Source organism: Carcharhinus amblyrhynchos, unplaced genomic scaffold (assembly GCF_965287045.1).
Source record: "Carcharhinus amblyrhynchos unplaced genomic scaffold, sCarAmb.v2.hapA scaffold_39, whole genome shotgun sequence".
Classification (NCBI taxonomy): domain Eukaryota; kingdom Metazoa; phylum Chordata; class Chondrichthyes; order Carcharhiniformes; family Carcharhinidae; genus Carcharhinus; species Carcharhinus amblyrhynchos.
Window position 1 is genome coordinate 2,990,860 of NW_027649780.1, and position 15,317 is coordinate 3,006,176.

Here is a 15,317-nt window from a genome sequence, read left to right on the forward strand (position 1 = left end):
AAGGAAGTTAGATAAAGGAGAACCAGTGGACATAATTTATTTAGATTTCCAGAAGGCCTTTGACAAGGTGCTGCTTAGGAGACTGTTAAATAGGTTAAGAGCCCATGGTGTTAAGGGTAAGATCTAGCATGGATAGAGGATTGACTAACTGGTAAAAGGCCAGTTCTTTTTCAGGATGGCAGCCAGTGAGTAAAGGTGTGCCTCAGGGTGTGTGCACGTCAATGCACATAACCAGCACGTCTTTCAGAATGTGGGAGGAAACTGGAGCACCCAGAGGAAAGACTCGGGAGAACATGCAAACTCCACACAGACAGTGACCCTAGCCGGGAATCAAACCTGGACCACAGTGCTGTGAAGCAGCAGTGCTAACTACTGTGCCAACCTGGTTTTACAACCAGGTTTTGTGTCATCCAGAATATTCTGGGCTTTCTCTGTAGATTCTTCTGTCTGGAACTTCTTTCTTCTTTTGTACCCTTGCTATCTAGATGGTACTTTCTCTAACATAGCTGAAACTATGAAAGCCAGCGATTCTCGTTGTAGTTGAGAGCTGAGAGCTGTTGACTCTAGTCGGTGGCAATTGCTCTACTTTCTTTGTCCCACTGCCCCCTTCTTATATACCCATGATGACATATCAATATTTCTTACTCGGTCCTCGGTTGTCAAAACCATCAGATGTAAATTTAATGGGTTTTTTGGTATCTAATTGCCTGATTCAAATTGATTGGCAAAATTCAAAAGCCAGAAGTTGTCTTGGTTAAAAACTGCTGCTTGGCCTTTCAATACAAATGTTTCAGGTTGGGGCTCTCTGTGTATTTGCATTTTTAAAATCTCTAAGCAGAGAAAAAGCACCACCTTTTTAACAGGATCGTGCAATGCTTCCTCCCTCCACCATTCCCATGCCCACCTCCACCACCACTCCCATGCCCACCTCCACCACCACCCCCCACTCCCACTAGCATTTCACAATTTTGCAAACACCACATTCTAACTTTATATCTCCCAATTTAAACTACTCTACCGAACTTTGCAACACTGGACTCAAGGTTTTAACATTTGAATTTGGCATTAGGGTGAACATAAGGTGTTTCACTCCAGGTATGATTGAAGTGACCCAACAGGGAAGCTTTATTTATTTAAGAACACGGTTAAAATATAACAAGAACTAGCATATCTTTTTACCAATTACAAGATACATAAACATAATGTAGTATAAACCTTAACAGCTAGCTATCTATTTTGTTCCAAATTGAACTCCATCCCACAGGCATAAGCCATTTTCTAGACTTGACACAGAAAGCAAGTATGCACACGTGATGCTGGGTTTTCAGCTTTGTAACGCCAGCTGTGAATTGGTCCTTTGAATGTCCAAAGATGTGCAGGTTAAGTGGAATGGCCATGCTACATTGTCCTTAGTGTCCGAGGATGTGCTGGTTAGGTGGATTGGCCATGTTAAATTGCTCCTCAGTGTCGGGGGATTAGCTAGGGTGAATGCATGGGGTTATAGGGATAGAGCCTGGGTGGGATTGTGGTCAGTGCAGACTAGATGGGCTGAATGGCCTCCTGCACTGTAGGGATTCTATGTTGGATCAAATCTCTGAGGCTTCCCAGTCCTAGAACTTACAGCATGCCTCTGGAGAGAGAGAGACAGAGAGATACTTCTTCCATCAGCTCCTAATAGCAATTAAACTAAAACTAAACATTTGGACTTTTCTGTGGAAAATAAAACTGTCCCCAGGCATCACCTGACCTGTTAATCAGCCCCCAAATCATGCTCCACCCAGCAAACCCCAAAGGACCAGAATAGTGCTTTAGACCAGATTAAAATTTAACATGATAGCCATTATATTGCTTCAGCAACAATTCGAGACACCAGCTACAGACAAAACGGTGACAACAACTTCCAGGTGCTGCTGGAAACACCCTATAGGAACATGATTAAAATGCGTTTCTTAAAGGCACAGTGTGGTCACACACTGAGGACAACAAAGCAAAGTACAGCTCAGAAACAGACCCTTCAGCCCTCCAAGCCTGTGCCAATCATGATGCCTGCCTAAACTGAAACTGTATGCACTTATGGAGTCCATATCCTTCCAATCCCATCCTATTCATGTATTTGTCTAGTTGCCTCTTAAATGCTGCAATTGTACCTGTTCCCACCACTCTCCAGGCAGCACATTCCAGATATTCACCACCCTCTGAGTGGAAAAACTTGCGTTACACATCTCTAAACTTTTCCCCATGCATTTTAAACCTACGTCCTCAAGGACTTGACTTTTCTACCCTAGGAAAGAGCACCTGACTATCCACACTGTCCATGTCACTCATAACCTTGTAAACCTCTATCAGATCACCTCCTCAATCTCCGTCATTGCAATGAGAACAAACCGAGTTTATCCAACCTTGCCTCATAGCTAAGACTGAGGCAACAGCCTGGGAAACCTCTTTCGTACCCTCTTCAAAGAGCCACATTCTTCTAATAGTGTGGCGACCAGAATTGTACACAATATTCTAAATGAGAGCATGGGTCAAAGGCTGTTACTAGCTGGGGAGGTTTAGACTGGCCTCCCAGCTTTGGTGACACCAGCGAGTTCACAAGTGATTCCAGGGGTTGGATTCTGCTGTTATTGCTGCTGTTAATCACATCCAGGATTGAATCATGTTCATTTGGACAGATGGGTCCGTTAGTAGATCCAGTGACTGATGTGGAGATTAATATTCCAGGTTCGTTAAATGAATAAATCACCCATGTTTAAACAGTCAGCCATGTTTTACTTTTTCTATTCGTTCCTGGAATGTGGGTGTCACTGTCTTCACCAATATTTATTGCCACTCTCCAAATTACCCTTGAACTGTGCAGCCTGGTTAAAGAATCAATAACATCGTTGTGGCTCTAGAGTCACATGTAGGCCAGACTGGGTAAGCATGGCAGCATTCCTTTAATAAATTTGATTTAATTTGCTTGATTATTGTCACATGTATTAGTATACAGTGAAAATTATTGTTTCTTGCACACTATAGTCAAAGCATACCATTCATAGAGAAGAAGAGGAGAGTGCAGAATGTAACAGTCATAGCTAGGGTGCAGAGAAAGATCAACTCAATACTAGATAGGTCCATTCAAAAGTCTGACGGCAACAGGGAAGAAGCTGTTCTTGAGTCGGTTGGTATGTGTCCTTAGACTTTTGTATCTTCTTCCCAACGGAAGAAGGTGGAAGAGAGTGTGTCCAGGATGCGTGGGGTCCTTGATTATGCTGGCTATGTTCCTGAGGCAGTAGGAAGTACGGCCAGAGTCAATGGATCAGAGGCTGGTTTCATAGAATCCTTACAAATACAAAAGGAGGCCGTTCGGCCCATCGAGTCTGTTCCAACCACATCTCAGTCGGCTCTATTCCTGTAACCCCACACATTAAACCAGTTAATCCCCCTGACAATACGGGCGATTTGGCATGGTCAATGAACCTAACCTGCACATCTTTGGTGTGTGTGATGGACTGGACTTTGTTAACAAACCTTCGCAATTTCCTGCAGTCTTACTGTGTGTGTTTTGTGCAGAGAGAGAATGGACTCAATTGTAGGCAAGGATGCTCCCTCCCGGAACTGGGACCAAAGTTGGCAACAGAAAGCCCCGCCCACCCACTGTCCCAGCCGCGAGATGGCGGCATGACAGCCGGCGCATGCGCCCAATTTGCCGGGACGCCAGCTTCTGGTCTCCAAGATGGCGGCCTGTTTCCATGGTAACCCCGGCCAAATCCGCGGGCCCACCTGCACGAGGAGAGGTGGGGGGGGGTTTAAATAAAGAGAATGTTAAATAAATCTCCTCTTCCCCCAGACGCGCTTCCTGTCGCTCGGCCTGGAATTGTAGCTCTTTCCCTCAGGCACCATTTTCTTCCACTCCCAGCAGCCGGCGGCGGGGGTGGAGAGTTGACACTACGTCGGCGTCATCCACAGATGATTGATGGGTCTAACACCCAATAGACGTCAGGTGTCGGTCCGGAGGCCCAATTGGTCCTCCAACCAATCAGAGAGTGAGTGGGGCTGGACCCTCTGCCGCACAGAACGGGAGCGGGTGGACGCGCCCTTCAAACGCGTTTGATTGACAGGTCAGTGGACAAATAATAATCGGGCTTGACAAAGGCGGGCGTTTAGGTTCCTAACCAATCAGAGTAGGGATGTGATGGTCCCCGCCCTTCCTCTTGTGATGAGACGAACAATGACGTGACGCCACAACGTCTGCCTGATTGACTGATTCTTCAACCAATGAGCGATCAGATATGCGGCCACCGAAGAACTAGGCGGTCCTCCAATCAATCAGAGAGGTTCCAGGGCTTCTGTCCCCGCGCCCCCCCCCCGGCGGCGGGGAAAGGAGGATGACTTGACGTCACAACATGGGATGATTGACAGCGGGACTAACCAATGAGCGTTCGGACTAGCGGCCGGAGGACCAAGCGGTCCTCCAACCAATCAGGGAGTGACTGCTCTCCCCTCCCCTCCTCCCAATGTTGTTCTGCCTTCATTGTCCATGTAGAAGATCCCAGAGAGGGGTTGTCAATGGCATTGGCTATTTATTAAATCATGAGTAAAATGCACCCAGAGAAATGATTTGGATCATTGGCTGTGACCTGTGCCCAGCATTTTGAGCTATGTAAGTGAAATGAGGGTTGATGGTGGGAATATCATTGTCATTATTTCTGGGGGTTTCAGCAAAGGGGCTTGTGGAGAATGGAGAGACTCCCAAAGGCTCTGGGCTGAAGGACAGTAAAGAGTTGGGGAGTTGGGAGGGTTGTGGGGTGGGGGGGGGAGTCCCAAATTGGGGGAACGGACAAGAGTCTGTGAGCAATAGGTAAAGATGCTGTTAACACATATATCTGTAGAGCATAGAGAAATAGCTTAAAGTTAAGTAGATTGGATATAGTCAGGCACATTGATAACCCACTTTATGGCAACAACTGTGAGTTTAGTCATAAACATAAGACATAAGGTTCGATGCTGCTAACACAGCAATAGTTAGGGATAATAAAAAGACTGCCTGTAATGTGGAGATAACATCAGAGATGTGATGTGCAGTGAAGCATACACCACATCCTGCAGGAATGTAAGAGGCCTAAGTTATAAAAAGCAAATGGTCTGCAAGATGTGTTGTTTTTACAACTAAGCATAGAAGGGGGAAAAGGTCACTGAGATAGTTGGGACAGCAGTGATTAAGTTGGCAAAGGATTGATTACCGCCAGTCTGAACTGGACATGTAACAGTGTTGGATAAGATGGATGAGTTTGCTAATGCACTCTTGCAATAACAGGAGACATTGTTAGATGAGGAGTAGAGGGGATGGCACCTTGAGCCAATAGGGGAATGACAACACATAGATGGGACAGGGATCACCAATTAGGGGAGAACAACATATTGCAAAGCCATTACAATGCTTGTAAAAAAAGTATGAAATGTGCTGCCAATTTATTTAAAGTGTGCCTATTTCGCTAGACACCCGGTCTTGCAAGAACGTCAAATAAAATCTTGCTCCTTCAGAACTTGACTTGACTAAATTGTTTAACTGTGAGCTGTGTTTCTCACAAGTCCGAAAGCGAAGGGAGGGAAGGGAGAAAAAGTGCACCAGTGACAAGGGGTCAGAGTAGATCCTGAGGAGTGGACAAGACAGGAAGTCAATGAAGGAGTTTGGAGTAGGGTAGGGTGCAGCAGCTTTCCAAATTGGGGAGGGGGGGTGGAATCGGTGGGGTCCAAACTCAGTGGGGAGGGCTGTGGAATTCACTGAAGCACCCAGCGGAAACCCATGCAGACACGGGGAGAACGTACAGACTCCACACTGATAATGACCCAAGCCAGGAATTGAACCTGGGTCCCTGGCACTGTGAGACAGCAGTGCTAACCACTGTGACACTGTGTCACCACTTAGCTAGTGCTAATGACTGTGCCACCAAATTGTTGCATAGAAACTACAATTGTCCACTATGAATATCTTCAAGGTTTAACATTTATTTGTTAGTGTCACAAGTAGGCTCACATGAACACTGCAATGAAGTTACTGTGAAAATCCCCAAGTTGCCACACTTCAGCATCTGTTACGGGTACACTGAGGGAGAATTTAGCATGGCCAATGCACCCTAACCAGTCCTGTAGTGATGACTTCTGTAAACTCCTTTTGCAGGGTATCAGCAAGGGAGGATTGACAGAAAGTCGAACACTCACTCGGGTCAAAAAAATCCAATAGCGCCACTCGATTCGTCAGCACCCGAACATCATCGGCCTTCGAACGTGGACAGAGAAATGTTTCTCTCTTTGAAAAGGTTCTAAACATCAGTGTGTTTAGAAAAGCATCGAGTCGCACACACATCCGCGTGAGAGTGTTCCAGTGCACTGAGTGTGGAAAGAGCTTTAACCAGTTACACAGCCTGAAAATACATCACACCATTTCCAGCGGGGAGAGACTGCTGCACCCGTGTTCTGTGTGAGATTTAACTGATAGTTTAACCTGGAGAGTCACTGACCTGTCAATCAAACTGTTTGAAGGTCACGTTCACGTGCACCATGGAGAAACCGTGGAAATGCAGGGACTGTGGGAAGGGATTCAATTTCCCGTCCCAGCTGGAATCTCACCGACGCATCCACACTGGAGAGAGGCCGTTCACCTGCTCGCAGTGCGCGAAGGGATTTAGTGACTCGTCCAGCCTGCTGAAACACCGACGGGTTCACACCGGGGAGCGGCCGTACACCTGCCCCGAGTGCGGGAAGGGCTTCACTGGTACATCCAGCCTGCGGAAACACCAGCGAGCTCACCGCGGGGAGAGGCCGTTCACCTGTTCCGTGTGTGGGAACGGATTCAGTGACCCATCCAACCTGAAGGCGCACAGGCAGGGTCACGCTGGGAAGAGGCCTTTCGCCTGCGCCGAGTGCGGGAAGGGATTCGCCCTGTCCTCTGACCTCTTGAGACACCAGCGAGTTCACACAGGGGAGAGGCCGTTCACCTGCTCCGAGTGCGGGAAGGGATTCGCTCAGTTGTCCCACCTGCTGACACACCGGAGCGTTCACACCGGGGAGAGACCCTTCGCCTGCCCCGAGTGCGGGAAGAAATTCACGCAGTCGTCCAGCCTGCTGACGCACAGGCGCATCCACACCGGGGAGAGGCCCTTCACCTGCTCCGTCTGCGGGAACAGGTTCAGCGATTCCACCACCCTGAGGCAGCACCAGCGAGTCCACACCGGCGAGAGGCCCTTCACCTGCTCCGAGTGCGGCCAGAGGTTCACCCGATCGTCCAGCCTGCTGACCCACAGACACGTTCACACCGGGGAGAAGCCCTTCACCTGCTCGGTGTGCGGGAAGGCTTTCACACAGTCCTCAACCCTGCGGACACACCGGCGCGTTCACACCGGGGAGCGACCTTTCACCTGCACTGTGTGCGGGAAGGGATTCGCCTCTTCCTCCAATTTGCTGAAACACCAGGGCAGCCACACCGATTAGCGACCTTCCTCAATGCTCAGGTCTCGGGAGTGATTTTAAATCCCTCAGAAGCCCATTCACACCAAGCAGAGAGTGATCAGCAATCAGGTGGCACGGTGGTTAGCACTGCTGCCTCACAGTGCCAGGGACCCGGGTTCAATTCCCACCTCAGGGTCACTGTATGGAGTTTGCATGTTCTCCCCATGTCTGTGTGGGTTTCCTCAGGGTGCTCCGGTTTCCTCCCACACTCCAAAGATGAGCAGGTTGGATGGATTGGCCGTGATAAATTGCCCCTTAGTGTCTAAAGAGGTGCGGGTTAGATGGATTGGCCATGCTAAATTGTCCCTTAGCATCAGGGGGATTAGCAGGGCAAATGCAAGGAGTTATGGGAATTTGGCCTGGGTGGGATTGTTGTCAGTGCAGGATTGCTGGGCCGAATGGTCTCCTCCTGCACTGCAGGGATTCTATGATTCTGTGCATCAGCTGAGACTCCAAGGAGTTCATATTTAATTGGTGAGATGTGTCCTGCTGTTCATTACATCCGGAATAGGTGAAGGAACATAAAATCACCAGCTTCAGTGCACCCCTCCCTGATTCTGCACCACCATCTCTTCACTCAAGCACTCTCTCAGGGAGGGAAATAAAAACACAGGCAGCACAGTGGCACAGTGGTTAGCCCTGCTGCCTCACAGCGCCAGGGTCCTGGGTTCGATTCTGGCCTCAGGTCACTTTCAGTGTGGAGTTTGCACGTTTCCTCCGGATGCTCCAGTTTCCTCCTTCAGTCCAAAGATGTGCGGGTTAGGTTGATTGGCCATGATAAATTGCCTCTTAGTGTCAAAGGGATTAGGAGGGTAAATGAAGGAACAGGGTCCTCAATGGGCTGCATGGCCTCCTTCTGTACTGTTGGATTCTATCTTGCTGCCTGGAGTTGTGTAGAAGGTCATCCTATCATAGAACAGCACAGGAACAGGCCCTTCGGCCCACAATGCTGTGTTGAACATGACGCCAAATTAAACTAATCCCTTCTGCCTGCCCTTGGTCCATATTCCTCTATGCTTTGCATATTCATGTACTTATCTAAAAACCCCTTAAACGCCCCTATCATATTTGCCTCCACCAGCACACCTGTCAGCGTGTTCCAGATACCTACCACTCTCTGCCTTATCCTTCACATCTCCCTTGAACTTTCCCCTCTCACCTGAAATGCATGCCCCCTAATATTAGACATATCAACTCTTGGGGAAAAAGATTTTGACTGTCAACTCCATCTATGCCTCGTAATTTTATAGACTTCTATCAGCCCTCTGCCGCTCCAGATAAAACAATATGAGTTTGTCCAGCCTCTCTTCATAACTCATATCCTCTAATCCAGGCAGCGTCCTGGTAAACCTCTTCCGCACCTTCTCCAAAATTCTACATCCCTCCTGTAATGTGCGGACAAGAATTGAATGCAATATTCTAAGTGCGGCCTAAGCAAAGTTTTATAAAACTTCAACATGACATCTGACTCTTATACTCAGTGCCCCGAGCAGTAAAAACAAGCATGCAAATTGAAATACCAGCGATGACAGGGGTTGGATTCTGCTGTTATTGCTGCTGTTAATCACACCCAGGACTGAATCAAGTTCATCCTGATAGATGTGATATCGTGGAAGTGACCCATTTCGTGACAAAATTGTGTGACTGAGATACAAATTAGAGTACAGTACCCAGCACTTGAATCATAGAATTCCTACAGCGCAGAAGGAGACCATTCAGCCCTTCGAGCCTGCACTGACCACAATCCCAGCCCTGCTAATTCCCCCTGACATGAAGGGAATTTTTTTTTGGCGTGGCCAATCCACCTAACCCGCACATCTTTAGACTGCGGAAGGAAACCGGGACATCCGGAGGAAACCCACGCAGACACGGGAGAATGTGCAAGCTCCGCACAGTCACCCGAGGCCGGAATTGAACCCGGGTCCCTGGTGCTGTGGTGGCACTGCTAACCACTGTGCTATCAGGTAAATCACTGCCAGGAAAACTGTTCAACACAATATACAACACGGGAACTCATTAGAAAAAAAAAACTAATTGAATGCCCAATGGGAGGCGATGGCCTGGTGGTATTATCGCCAGACTGTTAATCCAGAAACTCAGTTAGTTTTCAGGAAACCTGGGTTCGAATCCCGCCACGGCAGCTGGTGGAATGTGAATTCGGTAATAAATATCTGGAATTAAGAATCTACTGATGACCATGAAACCATTGTTGATTGTTGGAAAAACCCATCTGGTTCACTAAACTCTTGCAATAGAATCTATGGCACAGAGACAGGCCCTTTGGCCCAAACTCTTGCAGGCCGATCAAACTGCCCATCTAAGTTAACCCCATATTCCTGCATTTGGCCCATTTTTTCCCCTAAACCTTTCCTGCCCTTGTATCTGTCCAAATGCCTTTTAAATGTTGTCAATGTCGCTGCCTCAACCACTTCCTCTGGCAGCTCATTCCACATATGTACCGCCCTCTGTGTAAAGTTGCTCCTCAGGTTCCTGTTAATTCTTTCCCCTCTTAACTTAAACCCATGCACTCTGATTCCCCAATGCTGGGAAAAAGACTGCGTGTCTTTTTCACCTTATCTATGACACACTCATGATCTTTTACACCTCTATAAAATCACCCCTCAGTTTCCTATGTTCCAAAGGAAATAAGTCCCAGCCTGGGCGGCACGGTAGCACAGTGGTTAGCATTGCTGCTTCACAGCTCCAGGGTCCTGGGTTCGAATCCCGGCTTGGGTCGCTGTCTGTGTGACGTTTGCACATTCTCCTCGTGTCTGCGTGGGTTTCCTCCAGGTGCTCCGGTTTCCTCCCACGGTCCAAAGATGTGCAGGTTAGGTTGATTGGCCATGGTAAAATTGCCCCTTAGTGTCCTGGGATGTGTAGGTTAGAGGGTAAATGTGTATGAATATGGGGGGTAGGGCCTGGGTGGGATTGTGTTCGGTGCAGACTCGATGGGCTGAAGGGCCTCTTTCGGTACTGTAGGGTTCTATGTTCTATGTAGTCTGTCCTATCTCCCCCTATAACTCAGTCCCCTGAGTCCTGGCAACATCCCTGTAAACCTCTCCTCCACTCTCTCCAGTTTAATAACATCTTTCCTATAGCAAGACCAAATCTGAATACAATACTCCAGTTATGGGAAGGAAATCGTCTGGCCTACATGTGGCTTCAGAGCCACAGCAATGTGGTTGACTCTGAAATGGCCTAGCAAGCCACTCAGTTGTCAAGAAGGCAGCTCACTACAATCTTCATAAGGGCATCTAGGGATGGGCAATAATTGCTGGCCCAGCCAGCGATGCCCATGCCCCACAAATGAACAAACAAAACTGCGGGAAGAACACCAAATCACCTGTACAAAGAACAAAATCAGCCTGGGAAACAGGCCCTTCGGCCCAACGAGCCCGCACCGCCATCTCGTCCCCCTCTCCACCCACGACCCTTGTCTAATGTTTTATGGCCATCCAGATTGAGGGAAACTGATTTAGGGACAATTTATTCCTGCCAATCAGCCTAACAGCACATCTTTGGGGTGTGGGAGGAAACTGGAGCACCCGGAGAAAACGCACGCAAGCACGGGGAGAATGTGCAAACTCCCACAGACACCGGCCCAAGTCCATGTGTCTGCACAGCAATCAGCGATAGTCACTGAGCTGTCGTCTTGCCCAGTATCTGGTCCAGTTTAGGCACACACTAACGACATGAAGCACTAGGCCAATCTCGAACAACCAAGAACAGCCCCAGTACGACCCATCGCGTGTATGCCCCTCGTTGGACACGAGGTGGACCGACTTAAAACCTGTGAATGAAAAGATGTAAGAACGTAGATAGCAAAAAGGCATTCAACATGTTTGGTTTCATTGGTCAGAACATTGAATACAGGAGTTGAGACGTCTTGTTGAAGTTATAGAGGACATTGGTAAGGCCACACTTGGAATATTGTGAAAAGTTCTGGTCACCCTATTAGAGAAAGGATATTATTAAACTACAAAGAGTGCAGAAAAGATTTACTAGGATGCTACCGGAACTTGATGGTTTGAGTTATAAGGAGAGGCTGGATAGACTGGGACTTTTTTTTCCCTGGAGCATAGGAGACTTAGGGGTGTATCAGATGATGAGAGGTATTGATCAGGTGGACTCTGAGAGGCTTTTCCCCAGGGCTGAAATGGCTGCCACGAGAGGACACAGGTTTAAGGTGCTGGGGAACAGGTACAGAGGAGATGTCAGGGGTAAGTTTTTCACTCAGAAGGTGGTGAGTGAGTGGAATCGGCTGCCGTCGATGGTGATGGAGGCAAATTCGATAGGGTCTTTTAAGAGACTTCTGGATGAGTACATGGGACTTAATAGGATTGAGGGTTATAGACAGGCCTGGTAGGTAGAGATAAGATCAGCTCAGCTTGTGGGTGATTCTATGATTTTATAGAGGTCTATAAAATAATGAGGGCTATAGATACAATAGATAGTCAACATCTTTTCTCAAAGGTAGGGGAATTTAAAACTAGAGGGCATTTAAGGCGAGAGGGGAGATATACAAAAGGGTCCAGAGGGGCAATTGGTGAGTGTCTGGAACAAGCTGCCAGAAGTAGTAATAGTTTTGACTTTTAAAAAGTATTTAAATAGTTGCATGGGCATCGAGAGATATGGCCAAACGTGGAAAATTGGGACTAGCTAAGTGGCTAAAAAAAGGGTAGCATGGACAAGTTGAGCCAAAGGGCCTGTTTCCATGTTGTAAACCTCGATGATCTACGAACATGACCCTCAAGGATTCAAAAACAGATTGTCAAGGCTTTTGTTTTAAGGTGTTTTGTAGAATACAATGCCATAAAGATAAAGACAATTTCTTTAAAAGTCAACGCACAAAAACATTGGTCAGCCATAGGATACAAAAAAGTTGACTGCCGAGAGAATTCCTCTTAAAAGTTTGAGACAAAGACATTCCATACTGTTCAGAAATTATAGCAATTGTATGTATAATCTTCATATCAATATTTGTTTTAATATTCAAATTGTTTCTGATGGATTTAAAAATGATATGTAATTTTAAGTGGATGTCATATCAAGTTTTAAGAAGTGTCTACTCTATGATTATAGTATTCATGATTATAATGTAATCCACAATTGATTCCTACAATAAATTTTCATAAGCAAGCATAAAAGCCATGTAGTGCCATACTTATATCCTCACAAGTCCATGTAAAGATAGCAATATCCTCTCAGGCCGTTTTCCAAATGCATTCTTTCTGGTTGTATCACAGCTTGGTATGGGCTCCTGCTCTGCCCAAGACCACAAGAAACTAGAAAAGGTTGTGAACGTAGCCCAATCCATCACGCAAACCTGCTTCCCACCCATTAACTCTGTCTACACTTCCCGCTGCCTCAGCAAAGCAGCCAGCATAATCAAGGACCCCGCGCACCCTGGACATTCTCTCTTCCACCTTCTTCCGTCGAGGAAAAGATACAAAATCTGAGGTCATGTACCAACCAACTCAAGAACAGCTTCTCCCCTGCTGTTTCAGACGTGAATGGACCTACTTTGCATTAAGTTGACCTTCCTCTACACCCTAGCTATGACCGTAACACTAAAATCTGCACTCTCTCCTTTCCTTCTCTATGAACAGTATGCTTTGTCTGTATAGCGCGCAAGAAACAATACTTAAAGTTTATTTATTTGTCACAAGTAGACTTACATTCACACTGCAATGAAGTTACTGTGAAAATCCCCTAGCTGCTACACTCTGGTGCCTGTTCGGGTACACCGAGGGAAAATTTAGCACAGCCAATGCACCTAACCAGCACGTCTTTCGGACTGTGGGAGGAAACCGGAGCACCCGGAGGAAACCCACACAAATAAGGAGGAAACGTGCAAACTCCACACAGACAGTGACCCAAGCCGGGAATCAAACCTGGGTCCCAGGCGCAGTGAGGCAAGCAGTGCTAACCATTGTGCCATCTGATTTTCACTGTATACTAATACATGTGACAATAATAACTCAAATCAAAACCAAAAGGGTGCTTTGGACATGTCTTCCTTTCTCTTCAACTAAGTTCTCCCCTCCAACTGTGGCTAACAGACATGGTGAGTACCTCAATCTCCTAAGCTTCTATTACTTGCTAGAAGTAGAATGGACACAGTGAATTCCACTATGGTGTTCTGTTGATCCATACAGATAATTAGCAGTTATACTTAAATACAGCAAATTGGTATAATAGTGTTCAATTCTGGTCACCACACTACCAGAAGGATGTGGAGGCTTTGGAGAGGGTACAGGAAAGATTTACCAGGATGTTGCCTGGTATGGAGGGCATTAGCTATGAGGAGAGGTTGGAGAAACTTGGTTTGTTTTCAATAGAAGGATGAAGGTTGAGGGGAGACCTGATAGAAGTCTACAAGATTATGAGAGGCATGGACAGAGTGGATAGTCAGAAACTTTTTCCCAGTGTCAATTACTAGGGGGCGTAGGTTTAAGGTGTGAGGGGCAAGGTTTAAAAGAGATGCACGAGGTATGTTTTTTACACATACTCCAAAGATGTGCGGGTTAGGTACATTGGCCATGCTAAAATTGCTCCTTGGTGTACCGGGATGTGTAGGCTTAGCGGGGTGAATATGTGGGGTTATGGGGATAGGGCCTGGGTGAGATTGTTGTCAGTGCAGACTCGATGGGCTGAATGCCTCCTCCTGCATTGTAGGGACTCTATATTTCTATGAAGATGGGTCCAATGGCACAGCAGTATCACTGAGCTTTCTCCACAGAGCTCCACTTTCATGCCGAAAAGTCTCTATCAGTTTGCCCGGTAATTAGCCTAACATGATCTTATTCAGTATTTAACATGTCAATCTATTTATGACAGCACTCTTAAATCAAATTATAATCTGATATCTCAAATAGTCGTTTTGTTTATTCAAGAAGCACACTTCTTAAACAAAATGGCTTCCTGGTTGCTTAGCAACCAGGAGGCAGAGAGTGGGGGTCAACGGGTGCTATTCGGATTGGCGGATGGTGACTAGTGGAGTGCCCCAGGGGTCGGTGCTGGGGCCTCAGCTATGTACCATTTATATAGATGACCTGGAGGAGGGAACCGAGTGTAGGGTGTCGAAATTTGCTGATGACACCAAGATTGGTGGAACGGCAAATTGTGCGGAGGGTGTGGAGAGTCTGCAGAAGGATCTAGATAGGCTGGGCGAATGGGCTAGGAACTGGCAAATGGAATTTAATGTTGGCAAGTGTGAGGTGGTCCACTTTGGTAGGAATAATGGTAGGAAGGACTATTACTTACGTGGCGAAAAACTGCAGCAGGCGACGGTGCAGAGGGACCTCGGGGTCCTTGTGCATGAGTCGCAAAAACCCAGCTTGCAGGTGCAGCAGGTGGTCAGGAAGGCGAATGGGATGCTGGCCTTCATAGCGAGGGGGATTGAATATAAAAGTAGGGAGGCCTTGCTGCAGCTGTATAGGGCATTGGTGAGGCCGCAGCTGGAGTACTGTGTGCAGTTTTGGGCGCCGCACCTGCACAAAGATATTTTGGCCTTGGAGGGAGTGCAGAGGAGGTTTACTAGGCTGATACCGGAGTTGAGGGGGTTGAGCTATGAGGAGAGGCTGAATAAACCAGGCTTGTACTCGTTAGAGTTTAGAAGAATGAGGGGAGATCTCATTGAGACGTATAAGATGATGAATGGGATGGATAGGATAGAGGTGGAGAGACTCTTCCAGCTCAAAAAAGACAGTAGGACTAGGGGGCACAGCCTCAAGATAAAGGGGGGGCGGTTTAGAACGGAGTTGAGGAGGAACTTCTTCACTCAAAGGGTGGTGAATCTCTGGAATTCTCTGCCCGTTGAAGTGGTG

General features: G+C 47.2%; 2 protein-coding genes across 3 annotated transcripts in view; one reads left to right on the plus strand and one right to left on the minus strand.

The window, feature by feature from the left end:
* Window positions 1-15,317, minus strand: part of LOC145335612 (uncharacterized) — a 34,644-nt gene that overhangs the window by 9,399 nt on the left and 9,928 nt on the right. The gene's annotated exons all lie outside the window — the stretch shown is intronic.
* Window positions 1-15,317, plus strand: part of LOC145335620 (uncharacterized) — a 72,722-nt gene that overhangs the window by 5,118 nt on the left and 52,287 nt on the right. The window contains exons 1-2 of one of the 2 annotated variants that reach the window (XM_080181425.1): window positions 6,462-7,453; window positions 11,580-11,583. In XM_080181425.1, coding sequence (XP_080037551.1) covers window positions 6,541-7,453; window positions 11,580-11,583 — 917 coding nt within the window. In that variant the 5' untranslated portion in view covers window positions 6,462-6,540. Of the gene's footprint in view, window positions 1-6,461; window positions 7,563-11,579; window positions 11,584-15,317 lie in introns of those variants that run through there. The other variant, XM_080181424.1, reaches the window with a different exon arrangement.